The following is a 24278-nucleotide window of genomic DNA, read 5'->3' as shown; positions in this document are numbered from 1 at the left end:
ATGTACAATTTTTAAGAAATAGTCAGTGTGTCTGAATTATGAAAATGATGCCAAGCTTGACACTTTGGTAAAACGTTTGAGCATACCACTATAAATGGCAATTAGGCCAAGCTCAAGGCAAATAGACTGGTTTTCCAAAAGTCTTACCTGTTAAGGTAACATCAGAGCTGCACATACTCTCATCCTCTCTCACCACCTTGTCATGCAGCCCTGCTCAGTTCCAGAGCAGTTAACAAGCAGAGCTTTTTCTTCCAACGCTGAAACTAACTAGTAAGGCAATGATGTGGACCGTTTAAGACCTTCGTGTGCACTTGAAGGACATGCATGTAAGCCATGACTCCCTAAATAATTACATGTGAACGAACATCCTAACTTGCTGTGTTTTTATTGCTTGTTTAGCTAATTTGCTTCATTATTTATAGCTGAACTATGCCGTGGACGGCATCAACTAATCATTAGCGTCATCCATGTTTATCCAGGTTGCGCCGTTATCTCGGTAATTGTAACATTAGTGCATCTGCTTGCTGCAAAAGTTTTAATATCATTGTAAAAATATATTGTGTTGCTAAAGAGAGCATAAAAATAAGTGTCCTTCATGAAAACATGTTTGCAGTGTCTCTCTCAGCTGAACTAGCAATGCATCAACAGAAATAATTGTCATTTTGTCCTATTATTACTTATTTGTTTCTCCGAATTGTCTATGACAGTTTACGGCTTCATTGCAGACGGCATACACGGATATACTCTCATACTGTGGAAACGATGCCAATACCTGTGTCAACAGTGTTGCAACATCTTTGCCAGCATCATTAAATAAACAAACTCTGGATTCATGGTTTCTCTAATCAAAATCGTTTTCACAATGTACTTCCCTTACCAGTTGAGCAAAGGTACACTTTGTCATACTGGTGAAAGCGCTAAAGCAGGTTGCAGTGTAACCATGGAAGAGAATCATAGATAAGATATAGAGCCGCTGTTTGTGGTTTGGCCTCTTAAGGCTGTCATTCTCTGACAACAGAATATATTCAGTGCACTGAAATACACTGAAAAGGCTGCAGGACAAATAATGTTTGACTGTTCAAATAGAGTTTTTTTTTTTTTAACTAGTGCCTAATCCCTTGTTCATTGTTCTTTTTTGATAATGTTCTGCGTTTCTGTCATTTACTGCTAAGTAGTGTATGGACATATAAACACCTCCTACAAATAAATAACTGCATGTGAAACAACCAAAATAATGACAAATGAGGGTAGCCGCATAAAAATGCATTCATATTTGCTGGGAACATAGTGCAGTTATATAATTATATATTTTCCCCAGCAGTTATTAACACCATGCAAATGTGCTCAATCACTGTACCCGGCCTGCTTAGTGTGCTCCTTGGTGAGCCATGGAGAAGGAATTTTAATAAAGACGTTAACTAGTGTGGAGGATGGTTCAGTCATGTATTCTTTCAGCCGAACAGAACCTCCCAGTAACTGCTTTTAGCCCTTTTTAGACGGTCACGATGCCATCTCTGTACCGAATCTGCAAGGCTGTTCAAGCCCACCAGTAAAAGAGGTCTTTTTCTTTTTTCTTTTTCTTTCAACAGTTATATGTCATTTTGCCTCAATGTGAGAGCTGAACAATTGGTTCAGAGGCAAGATGGAAGCCAGCTCGGGTTCAGCGTACGGTTAACACCTGTCTGAGTCAAACTGTAATGATATAGAGGGCTTTGTAAGAAATGCTTTAGATTTTGAAATTAAATTAATCATGACCAACCTTCTCCATCAATTCATTTGAAAATAATAATTTAAAAAGAAAAGAAAACATGGTTGTATAGAATGGATTTCAAACCCACACTTGGCCTAGTTCTTAAAGGAAACTGCCCTCTTTAATGAAAACCTGTCCTACCTGCAGCTGATCACAGTGACAAATTATGCACCCAATATAAAAACATAATTCCTGACATGTGCCATCTGTTTATGTGGAAATTCAATCTGGTAAATCAGGCCTTAAAAAGGCTTCTTCACACATACAGTAAATAAAAAGAGACAGCGTGTCCTAACATGCATGTTTTTGGACTGTGGGAGGAAGCTGAAGTACACAGAGAAAACCCATGCAGACGAGGGGAGAACATGCAAACACAGCGAGTACACAAGTCGGGATCTGAATGTGGAACCTTTTTTTTCCCAGAATGAAGAAGAAACCAGCTCTATCAAAAAATGTCTCCCCATCTGAGGAAGATATGGAGTCGAAATCTTTCTCAACCCCACTTCTTAATTTCAGTCCAGCAGCTAGTTCAGACACACATTTTTAATTTTGTTTCTGTACACTGGCCCAATCAAAATCATAAATTCATAAGGAAAAGTAAAGTAGTGTAACTTTTATTATCAACAGTATTTTGTGTAGAAGGTGTACGTTGTTATCCATTAAGTTGAATCATTCATGCAAAAATTCTTATCCCAGTAAGTTCCCAACGTAGAGCCCACATTCCTTGTCATACATGGCATCCAAAACCTTCAAAGACTGTGACACGTGTGTGCACTACTGGCTGAAATTACTTAATCATGAAAAGCTCACTTGTATCAGTTCATAGATAAGGAAGAGGGGCAGGATGTGATCTAACGTACCGGTAAATGTAAATGTGGGGGGCTCTTCTGTTTAGTTTCTACTCAAGTACATGATGTAATTAATGATCACAGGGGACTTTAGGCACCCATTGAAACATGATCTGGGAATGTATTTGTGTATTAGAAAAGTCTTCCTTTAGACCCTAACGTTATGGCGTGGTGACTCAGAGATAGACGTGAGTATGACACAGTGCTGTCACGGTTGTGGTCACAGTTTCTGTATTTAGGTCCTGTTTTATTTTGAAATCTCATGTCCTTGTGTTTAAGCTATGTCTTGACTTCCCTTGTTCCCATCTGCCCTGATCGTTTGCACCTGTGTCTCGTTAAAGGAGCATAAGGCTCCTTTTAAGAAATGAGACTCTCTAGCGCCACCCTTCGCCACGACGGCCGTCGGGGGTACTGCAGCCAACAGCGAAGCCGGCACGGGAGAACGGGGAGAACGCGCATGCAGCGTCATCTGACGTCACATCCGCAGGACAGCGCGGGAAATTCGGCCCCACAATTGCAGCATATTTTGCAGCACACAGCCTGTTCAAGGCAACAGAGAGATACGCTAGAGGGCTCATTCTTTTTGGTTTGGAACGCTTCATCTGAAATTATTACTAGAAAACTTAAAACGTATACAAATTTTTTTCATAAATCCTGCTTCAATCCTGCCTCATGCTCCTTTAAGTCTCCTGTGTATACATGTAGGTTGACTTGTCATTCCCTTGTTCCCTGCTGGTTTGTAAGGTTTCTCCCCCCATGTGTCAGGTCAGGTTGTTTGGATTTTGTCATGTTTAGGCACTTGTGGGGTTTTTTTTGTGTTTTTTCTTTTTTTTTGGTCATTTCTGCTCAGCAAAGTTTAAATAAATCATATTTTTTGGAACGTTTGCATCTGGGTCCTACTCAGTCTCACCCTGACAAGTGTCAGGCTGCTGCAAATTCAACAGCTTTCGCTGCAGGATTTTCACAAGGCAAACACTGCAACTTTGGAAGGGTGTTGCAACAAACTATTGGATCATTATTGGACTAATGAGTACACTAGAATTACCAGTCAGGCTTGATTTATCCCTTGCCCTACCACATTTTATCTTCTGTTTCTCTGCTGGAGGTTTATTTGTTTTTTTTTCCTTAAAGTTGTTTTTCTTTATCAATCATGTGATGGATGGATGGCGCAGTGCGGCTGTAAATTTGGGAGAAGGGGAGCAGAGTTCCTTTGTTTTCTAGCACCTTTTTAATATGAAAATGTTAATCAAAAGTATGCGTAAATAAAGAATTAACATTTCCAAACTTTTCGTAGTGTTGGGAGTATTGAAAATCACATTCAAAAGCAGATCGTAGCATGTAATTTTGCGGCTGAACAGCACTGTAATTTTAGCTGCCAGATGTTGCTGGGACATTGGGCAGACTGAATTCAGTTAGAAAAAATTGGAGGTAACAACTTATAAATTACTTTCCAGGACAGCGCTGCATTTTACAAGAAGTATATATGTCCTTAATGTCCCATCAATGTTCTATTGCACGGATAATGCATGAGGCACCAAACCTGTAAAAAGGAAACCAAAAAAAAAAAAAGTACTGTGACTGTGCATCAGATAATATAGCTGTTTATTTCATTTAAAGATGCTACTAATTTATGGATTTACTGCTCTTCCCTATCAGAGCAGTGAAATGAGTAACATAAATTTACTGGGAGCACTATACGTACTGGGAGCGGTTTCCTGGATGAGCTACTGTATATCGAGTGGGGTGGGGGGTTCTCATTTCTCTCCATTCTGTCTATTCTCACAAGTAAATGTTTAGAGAAACTAACCCCAGGTCACTAATTAAAAAGTAATAGATGCATCCCAGCTTTAATTATACCAGCCCTGTCTCTCTGCCCTTTGGTGTACGGAGAGTCATAAATAATGTCTCAAACAGGCATGGTCCTCAAATTAATTCACAGCACGTTGCAGATATATAAAGCTGTTGCTCTGTATATGGCAGTAAACTGTCATGAAATAAAAATAAAACCTCCTGCTTCATTGTGATCTGGATTTGTAAGCAAATGCAAAACTTTTGGGGTGGGGGGTGCAGAGAATGTTGACTCAGGCTTTCAGCTTTTATGAGGCCCTAAATACTCCCATAGAAATCAAGGGGTTTTAGATACAGTGTAAGCCCTGAGCTAACAAGTATTATTGTCTCGAGGACCTATAACATGTTGTAGATATGACTGAACAAGAGCTCCACCAACTTCACTTTAAAGTGCAGAGAATGCAAACAGAAAGTCAGTGAAGAAATTAATGCATTGCAGAAGCATCACCTCATGCGCAAACTGGGACCTACATAAAACTGTGCTTTAGTGCTTTACTTTATCAGACACAGTGATGGTGATTTGTTAAAAGGACACCAAATATACCCAAAATGGAGGGAATAATGCTTTTAACAATCATCCATCTATCCATTAACTACTGTCAATCTGAGTGCAGGCTGCACTTCCACAACTTCATAGCCTTCCTTAAAAAAAAAAAAAAAAAGATGAATACTGCTTTCTGGTTATTAGGTTGTGTTGGAGTTGCTTATTGCTTTCGTGTCATCTGTGTAGCCCTTCTGGAGGAATACTAAGGCGTTCCTGAACCAGCTGAGAGATATACTCTCCCCAGCATGTTCCTGTTCTGTCCCAGGGCCTCGTCTCAGTTGGATAAGCTTTGAACACCTCTCTCAGGGAGGCATCCAGTAGGCATCCTAACCATATGCCTGAACCACCACGCCTGGCTGTTCTCGATGCACAGGAGCCGTGATCTTGTTCTCTCAGTCACTGCCCACAGCTTGTAGGCCAAACTCTCTGATTTGGTTCTTTCTTCACCACATCAGACTGGTACAGAATTATGATTATTACTGCTCACTTTTTCCCTCACCCACACAAGACCCTGAGATATCTAAACTCCTCCATTTGAGGCACCACCTGTTTCCAACCGAGAGTGGGCATTTCACCTTTTTCCGACTGATGGTCTCAGATATAGAGATGCTGAATCCCCATTGAGCAGTGGGAGCTGAAGGTCTTAGGTTGATGTCAACAGTACCATCTTATCCTCAAAAAGCAGTGATGAAAACCTCAGACCACATCACTGGAGCCCTTCTTGCCCTTGGCTCTGCCTTGAAATTCTGTCCTTAAAAGTTATGAACAGAATCAGTGATGAGGGGCAGCCCTGACAAATTATTATTATTATTATTATTCAGCTTATCCGCACCAAACTCTCCCTGCATTTGTATTGGGACTGAATGGCCTGCACCAATAGACCCGGTACGCCAAACTTCTGGAGAACCCCCCTCATCTCCCTTCTGCAAGTCCAAAAAACACACTAGAGCGGGCATAGAGTCGGTCCCATGATCAACAGTAGGGCTGGGCGATATATCGAGTGTAGCCGATGTATCTCGGCTTCTACTCTGTGCGATGTACAAAATGACTCTATTGTGCATATTCGAGTATAAATTTTCACGCATTTTGCTTTTAGCCGCGGGCATTAAATTACAGACTTTTCTCACTCTCTCGTCTCGTCTCTCCTTCTCAGAGACACAAAACAAGCGCACCCTGTTAGATACGTCAGTCACGTGCTGTCGTGCATGCATTATCATAGGCCCTGCTGGTGTCGGCGCTGCTGTCCGGGACCGCCGGTCACTTCCACCCCGCTTTAACTTAACTTTAACTTAAACTTGGCCTGTTTGCGCCGTGAGCTCATCCGCACGGTTGTTACGTGCGACGGACCCGGTTTAGTAAAGATGGGAGGGGATGTTTTCTCCTCGCACGGCTCCCCGGAGAGCCGAGGAGCCGCTCAGTGCGACACGCGCAGCCGAGCCTTTAGGCTGATTTATGGTTCCGCGTTACACCAACGCAGAGCCTACGGCGTAGTTGCGCGTCGCTGTGTACTCTACGCCGTACCCTACGCCGTACCCTACGGCGTAGGTTCTGCGTCGATTTAACGCAGAACCATAATTCAGGCTTTTCTCTTCCAGAGCTGAGAAACGTCACCTAGTATTGCTTAAATGTGGCCACATGAAATCAATCACTATCATCAAAACAAAGTCAAACAAGACTATATGACGTCATATTTCTAAAAGTAAGTGATAGTGATGCAAAGTAAAGGAGGAGAGGATGAAACATTGCAGTCCCTACACCTACAATTAGTCTTAATATAAAGGTGCTCTTTAGCAGGGGCCCCTCCTGCTCAGAGCAGCTCATCCTGGTAAAACTAGGTAAAACCGGGTAAAACCAGGTAAAACCAGGACCAGAACATGTTCTTAGCAGATGTTCTTCAGACGGGGAGTCAGAGAGATGCAACGTGCACTTTCTGTTTTGAAATGACACTTTTTATGTTTGTGCCACTCACTGCTTAGTAACTGTTTAATAAATACAGTTTTGGTAAATTTGACTTATTCCCCCTTTTTGCATGAAAGTTTAAAATGATCATATATTAATGCAGTATGAACAAGAATGCTTTAATGTAGACATATAGAATTATCATACTGGTGTGATTGTATGCATCAAAGTGTTAATTCAAGGCTAAGGCAAAATATCGAGATATATATTGTGTATCGTGACCTGGCCTTAAAATATCGAGATATTGGCCATATAAAGGCCATATTGCCCAGCCCTAATCAACAGCCAGAACAGAAACAGCATTGCCCCTGCAGATTCTGAGATTCAACAATCGACCAAACCTTCCTCTCCAATCAGTCACTTCTCAGCAAACTTTGCTCACAATTCACCCACACGGACAAACAGAGGAAGTCCAGCTCGTATTATCCTTCTTCACTGTATGAATCAGTAAGTTAAATATTTATGTGATAGATTTCTCTTTGGCTGAGCTTATATTTATTTTGCATACATGTATCCATAGCTGGTGGGGAAAAGAGTATCATGTGAAGCCATGTTGGATGACAGGGCCAAGTAACACATGCTCACACATGCACGCATAAACATGCTTTTCTGGCTCAGTGGACAGGCTGCAATGTCACACAGGGACAAATGAAAAGATTTAGGGAGGAAAAAAAGAAATTATATTTCATGGGTCAACTGCCTTGCAGAGAGATATTCAAAAAAGGCAGGTTGAAATGGCACTGAGAAAGGTTTTAGACTGACGCTGTAAGGTTTTTGCTGAAAATATATGCGCTAAAGGGCAAGTAGATAGTGTTACCCCAGCTCAGTGTGTGTACGCTACATGGCTGCAGCCTATCTCTAACCTTTGAAAAGCACTGGTAGCCATTGTTTGGCTGTGTTGTAGAAACTCCATATCTCTACTATTTAATAAATGCAGCGGGGCACTTTTCAGGACCCTTTGACCCTTAAGAGTTGCTGGAACACACCAGTAGAGTCGTGATAGTGGGTACTAATCAGGAATACAATGATACACGTAAACACTTGATAGACCAGCAGGTTGCTGAGAAATTAGATTTTGTGTGGACATGTCCTTCATTGTGTCCTTTGTATGCAGTCAGATTGAAATCCAACTGCAGTCAAGAGTCAATCATCTCTGAGAGTCTTCAAGCATCACACATTTTTTGTCATTACAATAAGAAAATCATGCATATTTATGTGCAAAACATAACTGACCATTTCGGTGTGAAAAGCGAGGAATACAAGGACTGCAAATTACCATGGTAACAAATATATTGCGGATGGGTTCAATGAATAAGTGTTTGTTTAAATAGCTCTCCGTAAAAATGTCTGACTGGAGAAAGTAAAGTGGTAATGGTCAAACTGCTGGCCTTTTAAATTTAAATTATTTGTTTTTGTGTAAAACATAATGTGTCTCTTCCTTTCATAGAAAATGGTACAAATTTTTGCATAAATTTATTGAATCAGTTTGATAAAAGGATACAAGACGTGTCCTCTCCCTACTTAGTATATGAAAAAAACAGCTTTTGGTTTCTACATCACATTCACAGAAGTTGCATACTGGAATAATAACAACTTTGGTCACACAGGATCATTTTAAAGGAAGAGTGTAGAAATCCTAACCTGAAACTGGTGTTTGACTTGTCCACGTCAGTTACTTATATTCCATTGCATTTCTGCCAATTGATCCACTTGAATCCTGCACACTGGAGCTCTAAAGAATTGTTATCATTAAAGTTTAGGACAAGTAACAAGAACTAAAGCAAATTTTGGGGGGATGAAGGAGGCTATTTAAGCATTTATGCTGCATGCTGGAAAATGAGCTGCCACGCTTTTAAAGAAGCCGAGTTGCATACTGCATACTTTATGGTCCACATATTACCATATCACAGCTTTGGCTCAATCCCTTAATCTGAGTTACACATTTTAAAGAAGACCTATTGTGACGTTTATTAAAAAACCTTAATAATTAATTGAAGTATTAATGAAATGTCAGGTGCCTTGGTGAAAATTCCACAAAGATACAGCTTTTTAACCCTGTCTTTACACTTCCGTTCAAAGCAGCTAGTTTTCAGGTGCGGAGCCAGACACTCCATACTGTTCCTTGACACAAGTTATGTGTCATAAAGTTGGTGAACAGTGTTGCAAGACCCATTGGTGCGAATGTGGCTCAGTGCGTAGACTATGCCATCCTTCGGCTGGAAGGTTGGACAGCGATCCCAGCTCTGGCACATGTCAAAACAAAGTGCTACATATTTTATATTGGGTGAATACATGAATAAGAAACAGAATGTAAAAGGTTCTTTTGAACCTAGACAAGGTTATAAAAGCACTACCTACTTCCAAAACAAAATTCTCACTGGATGACATACAGTATTTTCAGGTTTTGGTGGCCTCAAAGAAAGTGGCAAGGTTGTGTTATGTCAGAGGTTTTTAGTTAGTACTTTATACATCAACACATGCTGTCAATAACAGAAACAAAGTGACTTTTCACTTAATATCACCCACTTAATTCTGAGCAGGTTCTTTTCATGCTCCCAAACGAGCTCTGACAGCACCTCCATAGTCTGCTACAGGGATGTGAGTTATGTGGTGGAGTTTCTGTGGATTGGGATTGTTTACCACAGATACCATCATGTCTCATCAGTTTGAGTATCTCAGGACCTTTTTGTTTGTGGCCTTTGGGCACTTCCTAAAACAATTGTTAAGGATCCCACTGCTGACCTGCTGTTGGATTTGACTACTGAAGATTATAGGGGGTGGTTGGTGTGAAAAGCTGTTTGGATATTTGGCGACACTATATAAATAAAATGCCAGGGTGCTGGTTTTTCCCAGTACAGCATTAGCAGTAGTGTTTACCCGTGTCACATGTCAGGGGTCATAATGTTATGGCTGTTCGGTTTATCCTCCACTGTCTCACAAATGTTTCCTTTTTTTGCTTTTTTTAAATGCATGAAATTTCTGTCTATTGTGTCTAGCACAATATGTTTTATGAACCTTTGTTGAAGATTATGAAGGAGAAAGAAAACTTGTAGAGAAGGGAAATCAAACTTAACTGAGCAAGAAATCAAGAGTGGGTACTGTGATGCCAAGGTCCAGGGCAGGTGGAGGGATGAGGAGGGAGTAAATGGAGCTAGGGAAGACATGTGGGGCAAGACAATGTTACCAGCATGGTTAGGGAGAGAGTGAAAGAAGAAAAACAAATGAAAGAAAAACTGAAAGACATAAAAATCAGAAGGGCGTTAAAAAATTGGTGGGTCAAAAGTTGGGAAAGCAAACTGGAATATAAAAAGGAACATAATTTAAGAGAAAAGTAATGCATAAAAAACAGAAATGGAAAAAGAGAAGTGAAAAAGAAGACAAAGACAGTGCTGAGAAAGATGGTCATTGAGGGATAGTTCATATTTAGACTGATCACTGCTGCACACGGCTCTACATCACCACACATATCTCTCTACATCCATTAGTTCGTCTAATTCCCATCGCCATCTGTCACGCAATTTCAGATGCACCTCTGGAGAAGCAGAGAAGGTTCAGGACTTTAGGGGGGACTCATGTTGATTTGGAAAATATGAGGTTAATTTGCTTAATCGCAGCAATTAATATTTCCATAGTGCAGCACGGAAAGTCCCAGAGGTAATCTTGTGAAGTAAGTATGATCTCACCTCCCTCTCTTAGGAATAAGTGGTGTCTCTTTCCTAAGTTGGTAGATTTATTTTTTTCTAAATGAAGGCCCATCCACAAGGAGCTGCATATTTCATATTAAAGGCTGCTTCTGATATCTTTAAGAGTCTAAGAATAGAAAATAATGCTGTCCTTACCTTCATAAGCTACCTTAAATCCATGAGCGCTTACTGCAAAGTCACTGGTAAGCCTCAGCGAAAAAATGGAGCCAGAACTGGTAACAGGCGGAGGGATGGTAAATCCTGTTAACCTGCAGATAAGAGAAAGACATTTCAGTGCTGAATGTATGATTTTACTCACATCATCACATTTACACCCAATATTTAATACTGCATTAAGAAGCGTCCGCACTGGCTCAATTAAATGTAAAACAAAATAAATAGATGACATCTGCATAATGTCATACACCATAACCTTCTATAGAGTATATAAAGATTAATGTAAATAATTATATTATAATTAAAAAGATTACTGTTATATAACCTTATTTCCCCATCAAGCAGTTATAATTCCAAGAGACAACATGATTAAAAATGTTGCAGGCGAACCCAACATGTAACGTATGTGCTGTTTTTGTGTATAAATCAGATAGACCACATTGGAAAGTAGGTTATTGTACACCAGAACCAAGCTTATTAAAAATAATGACTCTTAAAAGACTTAACAACATGGGTTTAGTCTTGCAGCATTTTGAGTCTAATGAAACAGAACTGCTATGAGGATTGTGATGCAATTTGTCCAGCAATAATATACTTGGTACCATGCAATCAAAGCCCAAGCGGGAACCCGCCCTGTTGTTTGATGGCGCTTGAGGTCTCACAGCTGCATTGTAACGGACTGATTCATTACTGCATTTCAAATTAGGTGCGGATCCAAACAAATCCATTTACTTTCACGACGTCGTAAACAAGATGTGTTGCTGACTATTTCTCAGTGGCAGTAGCTGATGTTCTATTGACTTTCCAGTGCTGTAAGCCAGGCACCAGAGCGTGGACTAAACTTCTGCATGAAACAAAACGTCTCCTTTTCCTTCGTTGACTCATTTTCTATTGCGTCTTACAGCTGGTTTTGTGGCCCTTTTTTTCCTGAATCTCTACTTGACAATAACCCTAGTAAATAATGTCGATGGCCCGGCAAGCGTGAGGGCAAAAAAAAAAAAGCAACCCTGCCTGTGACAGCAAAGGAGAGGGTGGGTATTTAAAGCTTCTATGGCATTTCCAATTACAGGGCTGTGAACTGAGCAATAAATAATTACTCCTTGTGTAGGTAGCACACAGTATGCCAAGAATCAGCTAAAAGTCAGTAATGATGTAATTTTAAAACACAAAAACATAAGTTAAATGTGACCCTGTAAGAGCCGTAATAATTCAAAACACAATTTCTTTAACTTAGATTTGATTAAGTTTAAATTAAAATTGATAGGTAAGCTTGCGCAGAACAAGATAAATCGACGTTGGTTCATTCGAGTTGAAAGAAAATGCAATGGAAAGATATCATATGAATTGCATTTTTGTCATTTTATTCATGATTGTCTGTTAGCAACAATATTTGTTTAGGCTATAAGAAAACTGGTGACAATCAACATATGAAAAGTTACTTTAACAGTTTTGAAGATCCCAAATCATGTTGATGGCATGGAAAGAATTCAAAATGGAAAAGAAAAAAAATCACATTAAATTCAGCAATGATAAGTGTCTTAGAATGCCCTAAAATGTGATCTGATCTTGATCTACGTCTCAATAATAGACAAACACGATACACCTTTGTAATTATTTGTAAATCTGTGAGTTGAATTTTCAAATAAACCACCACCTTAATTAAAACGTACAGTACGGGGGAGCCAAGAGCACCCCCTAAAACTCAACCTGCCAATGGCAGGTTGGCAGTGTGCTCCTGTAACTTATCAGTCAATTTTAATTCCCAACCAAGCAACACCCTATAGGGTGTAAAGGTGCAACCTTAACCTGCATGGCTAGAAACAAGTGCATAAAAGAAAAAAAAAGTTGAGGTTTGTCAGCATAAGCCAGAGGTACCGCAGGAACCAGGCAGGGACGGCCTGGAAAGGTGATTGATGCCGTTAATGTTTTCTGTCCAATAAAGCATGTAAGAAGGGAAGGGAAAATGGTTGGACATAAAATTTGATGCAAAAGATGTATAAATTCATGAAATGAAAGAAAAAAAACATTTCTCTACATCAACAAAACTCTCTGCTGCAGACAGCTGTGTTGCCTCTAAAACTGGAGGGACTTCTTTATCAGGACGTATACCTGATGGTAACAGATGCTTTCACAAGAGTCCCCAGATGATTCTGAAGGGAAACGTAGACTTGTTGTATTATGTTATATCACAACGCATGGGGTAACCGCAATTAAAGAAATGATGGATAGGAATCAAATTTATGCTGCAATCCTTCCTCAATTGTTGATTACTTATAGTTTGTTGACCCACAAACTTTGTACTATTTTTGTAGCTCCAATAAATGAATAATAATACTATTATAATTTGTATTAGGTCTTTATTGAAGACACACAAAACTCACAAGGCACTATATATTAAACACTAACATTGAATGCTCACAGTTGATACCTAGTCAAACTTCCTGTGACAGCAGTGATTTCAAGTCCACACAGAACTGCTTCACACCAGAGCGCTTGCAGGGGGAGCTGGTGTGAACAGCTCTCTTGAGTTAAACACGCAGTTAAGGTCTGATGGAGACGGAAACAATGACCCCAACCTGTAGAATATTCTACTAAACGTAGGAAATTATTTTTCACTAAATAAAAAGGGAAATTGTCCAGGTTGCGAGGCAGCAAATCATAGCTACACCATATTTTAGTCGTGGAACAATGTTTTAATTGTGATAACGTGTGGCTACTTGATTTTTTTTTTCCTACATGCGTACACACAATTTTCATCAAATATTTTGAAGACAGGAGAAATCATAACTGTGTGTTTAAACAGTTTCATGTATTTCTGTTTTTGTAACTTATAGATAGTTTTTTTTTATAAAATGGTACCTTTTGTCATGGAATAATTGAAGGTAAATTATAGTTTTCAAGTATTTTCAAGAGCACAGAAAACACAAATACATAACAAGACTGAACAACATTAAAAACAGTTTCATTCATAAACAGTTATAGTTTGAACCTGGCCCATAATAATCACTGAGTCAAGCTTAATAGTACATTGTAAGATACTCCAACTTGATGTAACAGATAAACTAAAAGCAGATCAGATAACATTTTATGGAAAATTAACACATAAAAAAACAACTGTAAAATGAAAAAGGCTAACATACTTTTTTCTTGCACCTGTTTGTACCGCCTGGAAAAAAACTCCAACGGCAGAGATAACATGAAAATGTCATGCATGGAGACATCTGTTCGTTCAGTATTTGGTTCAGTGCTGTTAAGGTCACATTGTGTTTTGTACAGTACCAAACAAGCCTTTGGCCAGTCCTTTTCCAACATATCTCTCTGTCTCTCTGCCATTTCAACAGGAGGTCAATAGGAGGAATCCAGAGTGCCATTTCTAATATCAAGTTTTATATTTTCAACAAATCACAAATTGATGTCAAGCTGAGAAGCTTTTAAAATTGCCCCCCCTTAAACCTAAAGTCTGGGAAGGAGGACCCGTGGGGTTACTAATTATCGGGTGAGCAAAATAGAAGAGAACAATCCAATCCGCAGCTGTCGGGTGTATGAGCACATGGACATCAGTGACACCCACCAGCTTGAGTACAATGTACATTAAAAAGCTTTGACCGACAGCGGTTATAGAGAAGCAGAGCCGAAGAACATTCAATCAGTCCATTAATTTAAACAGTTGTACATCTCAACTTTGAAAGTGAGGATAAAGGGCCAGAAAACTACAGGAAGTCAGACTGACCCAAAGAGGAAGTTTTCATCTTGATTTAAAAGAGGGAGGAAATAAGCCTAAAAATAGAATTAGGAGAAAAAAATATAGAGGAATAAATATTTGACTGACTTTTTTTTTTAATTATATTAATTATTATTTATAAGTAGTTCATAAAACAAGGATCATTTGGATATATTTCCAGTTAGTTTCCAGTTAGTTTCATAGCAAGATGCACACAGCAAGGGTGGGGTCGGTTTTTTTTTTTAATTACACACGCGTTGAAATTAATAGGTGGAATATAATTTATATAAAACAATTGTTTTGTCATGTCTTCATAACACTATCATTTTGCACAGTACACAGTGGGGGCGAGAATTTCAATTTGAATATATATTTAATAAAACACCCTCCCACCACAGATAGAAACAGGCAGGGGCGCGCACACAGACACACAGAGAGAGGGAGACAGAGAGAGAGGCGACGCTAGTTACGTTAACAACAGCACACAGGTGGATAGGAGTGAGAGGCTCAACATCTAGCATGGTCTGGGTGTCAATATGTCAATTCTGTTATGTTCATATTGTCAAAATGGATGGGTTGGCTTACCGTTTTCAGGTGGTACGCCATGCTTGATGTGGAGCTTTGAAATGCAAACTGTTGCTTACAAAGTTTGCATTCAACTTTTTTTTCCATTGTCTATTTTTATGAAATTCTGCCACACTGCAGATGTCTTTGACATGATAGAGTTCAAGAAATCACTGGACCTTGTCCTTCTACTTTACAATCTATCCGTCTCCAGTCAGTGGGTTGGGTTAATCCAAAAGATAGTCTCCAAAGATAGAATGAATGAATGAATGAAGAGATGTGCCCTGAAAACAACCCCCTTTAGAATTCGGTACTTTCCCCCTGATGACATTAAATTAAATTAAAGAATCGACCAATCAGAATTTTGGTCAAGCCAGGCATCGACCTAATAAATCGAACAGTCCACTGGGAGATTACAGCCCTAGTGAACTGACATGCGTGTTTATCTTTATAATCATTCATAAACTAGTTACATTCCACTTGAATTCTTTACAAAGTGGTGCTTTACTTCCATGTGAAAAACTGTCTAATCTCCACTCACACTCGGAGACGGATCGATTGAGCGTTTACCTAAAAAGGAGGAATTTTATGAGATACTGGGATTTGATTTAAAAGGTATTAAATTAGTGAGGTAATTTTCAATTTCAGAGAAAGCAAAGTCATGAAGTATTGATAGGAAAACCGAAACATTATTTGCTTTGATCTGAAATAGAAACAAATGCCTCAGGTCAGAAACGCATTCTTTCAGTGAAAGTTATTTGATGGATTGAATCAAAGCTGATTGGAAAAAAAAAAAGAGTAAAAATCATCACATTGGCTAGACCATGCAAACCCTTTTTTTCCAGTACATTTAAATGTTAATAAAATGCTGTTAATAAATAATGCTGGAATACATCCTATGCATATAAACTACCAGTAACAAGTGTGATTCAAAAGAAAGCAGGTGTTGTGCATCTGTATTGGTTTCCAAGTCAACCAGAAATGTCACTGTGGGTTTAGAGACACCAGCTGTCTGAGTAGCTATCACATCTCCTGTTTATGAAACACAAAAACAACAGTGGCAAAAGAATGACTCTACGTGTCTGGGAACAGAGGCCCAATAATTGCCTGGACAGATGCAGCCCTTACTCCCACCTGAACACACTACATCAGCCCTGAAGTTATCTGTCAGACATTCCCGCCATCTGATTAGTGTTTCGGGGTAGCGGTGCGCCACAAAGAGAACGAAGAGAGAGGCAGAAATGATGCGCGTCCATTTGTCTAACTCACTGTCTGTCTTTCTCCATCCACCTCCAGCTCAGTGTTACATTTGCTCTCTAGCTCTTAGTCACTTTTTCAGTTGCTCATTGCATGTGGTGGTTGGGTTAACCGTTACTTTTCCTTTTCATGACACACTGATTCATGCTGTGTGTCACTTTGCCTCTGTGTTTTTTTTGTCTCTGCCTATATCTTTTTGTTGCCACATCCACCGTGAGTGACGAAAGATGGAACAGAAATACGCCTGAAAGGGGAAGAGATCTTAAGTGCTCTGACTGATCTGTCCAAGTAACCAGCAATTAAAGTAAAGTGTTTGTCTTTAGTTTATTATTAGAAACCAGCTTTAACAAAACAAACCCTGCTTTTTTTCCTGAGATAAATAAGGCCTTAATGTTCATTGCTCCAAAAAACAAGGGGAAAAAATACACAGATGAGAATGATAAATAGACTAATTTTGCAGAAAGGTTCAGGACATTTAGTCTATTTGAACAACGGATAAACATCACAGAATCCCATCAAACAAAACCATTTACTTTTTCAAGCAAAACACTATAACAAGGGTGTTTGTTGTTTATTTGGTTCATAAATAAAACTCCATTATTGGCAAAAATATGCCAATTATAATAACCTAATACATGCAACACTAAGTTGTTCAGATGTCCTTTGTGGGTGGTGTACTGTACATCTAATCTGGCTCCCAAAGCTGGACCAGTTGAGAACCACCATAAGGAACTCTATGACAAGTCATTCGCGCTCACCCAGTGTCTGGTTTTCAATCTTGGTCATTAACTTTGACCACTGAGATTCTCAATATGATTGAGATCTGGGCACTAAGAGAGCCACCACAGGACTGCTACCTTCCTTTCTTGAACAAAAGCAGTATATATGTGCTGAAATACAGCTTGGGTTTATTCTCATGAGGCAAAAACTCCTCCACATGATTCAGATGTCAAGACCAGAAAACTCTTCACGATGCATGGACAATTTCAGCCCAAGTCCAGCACCATGTGACTACACAAACCGAAAGGAGGGAGGTCAGTGTTTGGTGAGTGTCAAAGCCACAATCCAGGATGAAACATAAAAGATCGATCAGAAAGTGGTCACAATGATGAACTGCTAAGTGAAAAACTCAGGCAGCAGAAATTCGGGGAGAAGGAAGAAAAGATGGAGGGGGAACCATCATGAAAAGAAAAGCCAATGCATGGCATGTACTGTACAACTGACAGTCCTACAAATGTCTAGAAAAGGCTGATCAGAAGGACCGCACTACAGCATTAATGAGAGCAGCACAAGAACAGGCCTTGAGCACAAGCACAATTGAGGCCATTTGCTACCACACCAGACAAGGCCGCAGCTGCAAACTGAGCAAAGAAAAAGGAGACAGTCCAGCACATAATAGCAGGATGCAAGATGCTGGGAGCAGGTAAAGGATATATGGAATGCCACAACCAAGTAGAAGGAAGTCAGAAAGTCAAGATGGGAGACATCTCCAAGTTTGGTGGAGACTGGAGGAGCAAAGATCCTGTGGGACTTCTAGATCCAGACTGATATACTGGTGATGGCTAACCCACCCGACAATGTGGTAGCTGACAAACAGGGATACCAGTGGCAGTTGAAGCACTAGAAGCTGGGACCTCCAAGCATGTCTGTCCAGAGGTGGACAGTCCTATGAACAGCAAAAACGCTGCATCCAACTCTCAAGCTCAAAAGCTTCTCGTAGAGAATGAGCAGGGAATTTACATACACCTACAAAGTTGTAATAAAAAATGATTATAACCAAAAACAGAAAAAAATATTTCTGCAAACAAAATAATTACAACTTTATGGGCAACAGAGATGATACATGCAGGTGTCCTAATTTTTCTTGGTTACTTACAATCCCCTATGTCATAAAAGTAGGTTGGAACAAACTAAGGTCCCTTCACGAGCATTATTCGAACAGTACTGTACTGCAGAAAAGCACTGTGCTCTGTATTCTGCAGCGCCATGCAGTATTCTCTGGTAAGCAGCTAGTTGAACAGGGGTTCAGATAGATGAATACTCAAAGCATAAGTCCAAGTTTTGCCAGATCTACCTTGAGAAAGATGAACTAGATAGTGAGCTGGACAACATGAAATGGCCTGTTCAGTCATGAACTTGCCAGAGGAGTGACAGCAAAGCAACCTAAAAATGTCATACATTTATAGGAAAAGAGCTGGGAAAAACTTTCTGAAAAAATAACTTCCACAAGAGAATGCCACATGTGTTCAGCTGGTGGCTTCTTTGATAGGTCAGAAATTGATGAAAATTGTTGATTTATACATTTATACATTTATACATTGACCTCTTTTCTTAACTTCAGTTCTTGTTATAGGCTGTACAACGAGACATTAAAATGCATACATTTTAGGAAAATATAAAATAATTGGTGTTTTTAAAAAGAAAATAGACAGGCGTGTTTTTCTATAGAGTTTGTCTTTGATTGTATTTTTCTGTATTTGGTACAACTGAACAATATTCTGAGTTATTGTGAATGAGTTGAATAAAGTTTGACTTACCTGACCGTTTTGTTTCGCTTTATATGTTTTATCATGCGCCTTATAACCCGATGGGCCTTATGTATCAAAATAAACCAGCTCATTGATTTTGCGCATTATGATGTAGTGCGGCTAATGGTCCACAAAATACAGTAAACCAGTTGGAAACTTGATTTATGCTGCAACGCAGATATTAACGCAGAGTCAGTATAGTCAGAAAAAACTGATTTCACATTCAACAGAAATAACATTTATTGAGTGTTTTACATAAATTACATGTAATTAATCCTTTCATCATTAGTGTTTGAAAGGAAGCTGACATTATGATTTCATCTAATCAAGCGCTTGCTCTGGATTGTGCTGGAATCATATTTATTAACATAGACTGACACATTGAGTCGCTTTAAAGCAAATATTGTTTTACGGTTAAACCAAACATTCAAGTAGTTTTGGGGGAAAATTATGTTGCATTTCTCATTTTTAGATGAAAATCATTTCTAAAAAAAACAAAACATAGGTGACATCATTTGCATGGCTGCTTGGGGAGCCACTCTGTTGATTTCAGTGGCTGTTCATCATTAATCTAGTATAGATGGAAACATCAAAGAGCATAGAGAAAAACGAGGTGGCTCATTTTGTAGTGCCCCTGGATACTCAAATAAGTATTAACGAACAAAGTAGCAGAGTAAACCACGCTGTTATCACTCCGGGCAAACTGCAGCTTCCCCACTGTTGGCTAATCCCACAGAAAAGCTATGATCCATGTGTGGGACCAGGACAGTCAACAACGTCTGCAGTGACCACTTTCACTCCTCTGATTATCAGGAGATGGGAGGCTTTGATGAGTGTGGGAAGTTTGTTTGCTGCACCACAAATCAGCTGAAGCCAGATGCTGTGCCATCAGTGTTCAGTTTCAGTGGCTATGGTGACGGAAATACAGACAGACCAGTCCTTGTCGAATTGACAGATGCTGCTCTCCGCTGCAGAGACAGGGCACATAAACTAGCTCACCAGGCAGAGGAGTGAAAGGTAAATGTACTCCCACCTGTCGAGTTTAATTCATTAAGCCTTGGGGGCGCATTTAAGCCACAGTTGCCCAGGGTGGCATCTTGACAGGGTACTTAAAAGTACTTAAAAACAGATAAAAGCATCACAAACATTTACTTTTATCACTAATTTACACATTAGTTAAATCTTTGTATTGACATTATATGGGTGGAAGAGAAGAGCCTACTAGTTTGTTAACTATACACTACCTCGCTGATCTCAGACTGAGAGCTGTCAAGACACCAGGATGCCTGTCAGACAGCTGCCACACTCGGAGTAGAAGGGAGACGGGGAGACGGTGATGTGATTGATTGTAGAGTGCAAAACAAGTGACATTAACCAAGGCTAAGACTTTGCTAGTCTGTTTTTAAAACGCAACTTTCAAAAGAAAACAGACCTGCATCTGCATCACAGCTCAGTGTAGGAAGAGCTTCCCATCTATGCCACACCACTACATTTAGACATCACACATCAATCCATGTTCCCTGGACATGTGCGTACTAGTGAAAAGTCAAGTGGGAAAAAAAACACGAATAAATCCTTGCTGCAGGTTGCTGATAAAACACATTCCCTTCTGCACATATATACACATTCAGTTTTATTAAGTCCAGCCTTTGGCTCCATAAAGACCAATGTATAGCTACTGGTGATAACTTAGAACTACTGTTTTTTGTTTAATTTTCCTCAGCAAAGGCTCACTTTTATGTGACTTAGTTTTTGGGGTATATCTTGACAATTGATTGATGCTATAAATATACATTTATTTTAGTCTTGCATTTCAACTAAGTTACACAGACTGAGAGGACATGAAAGGACATCGTAAAAGCCTTGATGAGTGACTAATATCTGTCACATAATATTGCAATTTAACCAAAATCCAAGATAAAAAGAATTGCCACAATATAATTATTAGGCCAAAATTAACATTGCCAAAGGCTCAAGAGCTACGCATGATGTCATACTCTTGTCAGATCAGTCAAACATCAAACAGTCTAACTGGTATGATTAAAATACAAGAGTCAGTGCATAAAAGCAGATGAAGCTTCATTGACTAATGGACATATAAAATGAATAAAGTAAAATGAACTTGGAAAGAAACTGAGAATTAATACGCAAGATGTAAAGTACTGCTCACAAGTTACTGTAAAAAGAAAAAAGAAAAATAAGTAAAAGACACCATGGCTACTAAGTGCAAGGATGGTGCTTTCTGACAGGAGTTGAACTTACTTGCATGAGGTTTAAGTAAACATGCGTAAAAAAGACGCCTTGTGGTAGCAGTGATATTTTTGAGGTCATTGCATTTGCTTAACCTGCTAGTGTGGTCATTGCCTTGGTGCAAATGAGCGGTTCGGAGCGTTGGTAAGGCTTGAGCTGCTCTGCAGACGTGTGGTAAGAAGAGAATATTCTCATTGTATTTTGGTGATTTTCTTGAAAAGGAATTGGCCATGGTTTGTTCGATCCATTACTATACTCAATGCAAGCTGCTTAGTCACTAAATAGGAGGAGAAATTTTGAGCAACCCTGCCACTCATCATCTCACAATCAGAAGTAAAACGGAAGCACGGTTGCACTACGTCTGAGGTGGAATACATGAACGTGCAGGGCAACAGTTGCAGGCAGGATAAACTTTATTGTCTAAGTCGGGGGTGGGCAATTCCTGGTCTTCGAGGACCGTGTCCTGCATGTTTTAGATGTGTCCCTGCCTAAAAACACAACCCTGATAGAGATGGATGTGTCATTACCAGACTTGTGTAGACCTTGCTTATGACTTGATAATGATCTTTAATTAAAATCAGGTTTGTTGAAGCAGGGAAACATCTGAAAACGTGCAGGACACGGCCCCAGAGGAACAGGAATTGCCCACCCCTGGTCTAAGTTGTCAAAGTCTTGTTTGAAACTATATATCCAGATAAATTGAAAAAAGGTTAATTCCAGCCAGCCATGTACTTTTGTTATGCAAGCTACTGCATTTTTTTTCTTCGTTGTAACAGTTGGCCTCTGCGTTATAATGTTCTTACGCTCTATTGCTAGTTTTTTTTTCCTGCAACATTTTCAAAATTTTACTATAAAAATAGCAAATTGCTTCCTTCCACATAATTCATCACACAGGATGCATTATTAGGTTAATCCAACCACATGTGATGAAATCTGTATTAGGCCTGGGCAATAAACCGAAAATTTACTGTTACCGCCATTCACTGCAATGACCAACCCCTAATTTTCCCATGTCAGTAAATTCTGTGTTTTGATTAAAAAAAAATATATAAACGTCTTTTTGTCTTTGACTGTGTACTGATAGGCTAGTTTCATTCCCCTTCAAAGGGGCGAATATACTTGCTGTTTGAGCCAGCGTTCGTGTCTGTTCGCGTTCACAACCAGCTGCATTGTGAGCGTACCCCGCTCGTGTGGCATGCGAGGAGAGCGCGCCGTACCAGCGGTAACCGATCGGGGCCAGTATGCAGAGGCAGAGTTAGAAAAGTAATAAAAAAGCTCAGACGTTTGATGATCGGTGGACAAAATTCCCCACCAACACCATCACCGCTGTGTTTGCCCTGCATCTACCGACGAGCAAGGACATAACGAGCACGACTCAGTATTTGCACCCAGGACTGAGCCAATTTGCCGCCCGCTGACACGCATGTTTGTCACTCTGCGGTGCCGATGCCACATCATATATGTGAGGATAACAGCACGTGCTCAGCAGCTTCTCTTCAAAACAGTCCGCAAGTTTCCGATTTCCGCGTCAAGTCACTTGTGGTCAACTGGTGCTCTGAACTGGACCAGGGCCACTTACGTACGCATTCAGTGTTGTTTGGAGAACGTGCATGTCGACACGTGAAACAAACGCAGGATACGCATGTCGGTCATGATGCGCTCTCGTACGCGTTCTGGAAAGCTAGTATATCTGACCAATCAGCCAAGCTGAAAATAGAGGGAATGCGCATGAAGTCACAGATGCAACTTCACGGCGGGTTACGCCCACTGAGTGGCAGCGTAAACTTTCATTTTGAGCACACTCGAAAACATCTAAAATGGGAAAGGGCTGTTGTGTGATCGACTGTACCCATAGATTTAGCGAGAAATCAGAGTGTTCGTTTTACAGACTGCCGAAATATAAGCTTAGGAGAGACAAATAGAACGCTACAATTCGCAGAAACAACTGGATTCCCGGCACCTAAACGTGGATTTGTGGTTCCCATTTTGTATCAGGTAATGTTGGATTTTTGGTTAGCTAACGTTAAACCGTCAAATCATAAAGTTCCGTGTCCTCATCAACTTTAATTTCGCCAACAAATCCTGCCTTGAAGTCGGACCAAGCGTCAAGACTTTTGTATGCCTTGCTGCTTTGCTTTGTGTATTTCCCCGGCGAAGAAATTAAGTACATATAAATATCAGGATCAATTCGTGGCCAAATATTAATGTCCATGGACCACTGGTTCTTTCGGGTAACTGTATGGGTCACTGTCAAGTCCAACTGCCTTTAATTTAAGCCGATAATCGGCTTGTTATCCCGTCTTCTCCACTAGTTGCAGCCATTTTTGCTGATGTTTTGCCACTCAGTGTGAGTAAGGGGGCGTTGTCCAGTGGGGAAGTGACGTCATTGCATACCCTCTATTGAAATTTTTTTGTTGCCCAATTTATCGTGATATTGATTTGAGGTCATATCACCCAGCCCTAATCTGTATCCTACTGCTTACATATTTGAATCAATTACTATAAATCAATTTCATTGAATCATTGTTGCAGTCAGTCTTCTCACAACAGTGTCTACTTTGTTTATGGGAAGAAACCTACACATGAAGAATCTTCCACAAGTATTAAACCAAAAGTGTCAAGTTTCAGACTATTATATTCAGATAATACAATATTTTCCAACTGATAAATAAGGTAATTTGTCACAATGTCTTCATACTGTCTTAATTGTGAGTATTGCCATATTCTTCTATTCTTACCTTTTACTCTTGTAAATGAAGGACTTTTGGCCTGATTCAGTGACTCTACAGAGCCCAGTTCCTGTAGCTCCAGCTACAAAACAAGCCAAAATTACGATGGGTAAAGCCTGACCTGGCTACAACTTACTGTAGTAAATCATCTGCAAGCAATAGGAGTGCATTTAGTGTGCTTACTTCTTCCAATACTGCTTGTGCATTTTTGGCATTAGTATTAGTTCATTGTATTTATCGCGGGGCAGCCTGCACTGGGGGTATGTCCTGTGAGGGGATCCTCTTGTATCGAGCAACTGTCCATCACTCACCACCTTCAACAATACACTTAAGAGTGTTTATCCAACCTAGGACATTTTCAAGAAGGCTCAGCTCAGCAGCTAACACTCGAAAGAAAAACTATTCCAAAATTCGACATTG

General features: G+C 39.8%; 1 protein-coding gene across 1 annotated transcript in view; it reads right to left on the bottom strand.

Moving 5' to 3' along the window:
• LOC133426445 (CUB and sushi domain-containing protein 3-like) overlaps window positions 1–24278 on the bottom strand; it is a 289442-nt gene that overhangs the window by 231828 nt on the left and 33336 nt on the right. Inside the window, exon 3 of the mRNA XM_061716381.1 lies at window positions 10789–10901. Within this exon, the coding sequence (XP_061572365.1) occupies window positions 10789–10901 (113 nt within the window). The remainder of the gene's footprint in view (window positions 1–10788; window positions 10902–24278) is intronic.

This window comes from Cololabis saira, chromosome 3, assembly GCF_033807715.1.
Source record: "Cololabis saira isolate AMF1-May2022 chromosome 3, fColSai1.1, whole genome shotgun sequence".
NCBI lineage: Eukaryota > Metazoa > Chordata > Actinopteri > Beloniformes > Belonidae > Cololabis > Cololabis saira.
Note: the sequence above shows the minus strand (reverse complement) of the source record. Positions and strands in the feature narration are given on the sequence as shown.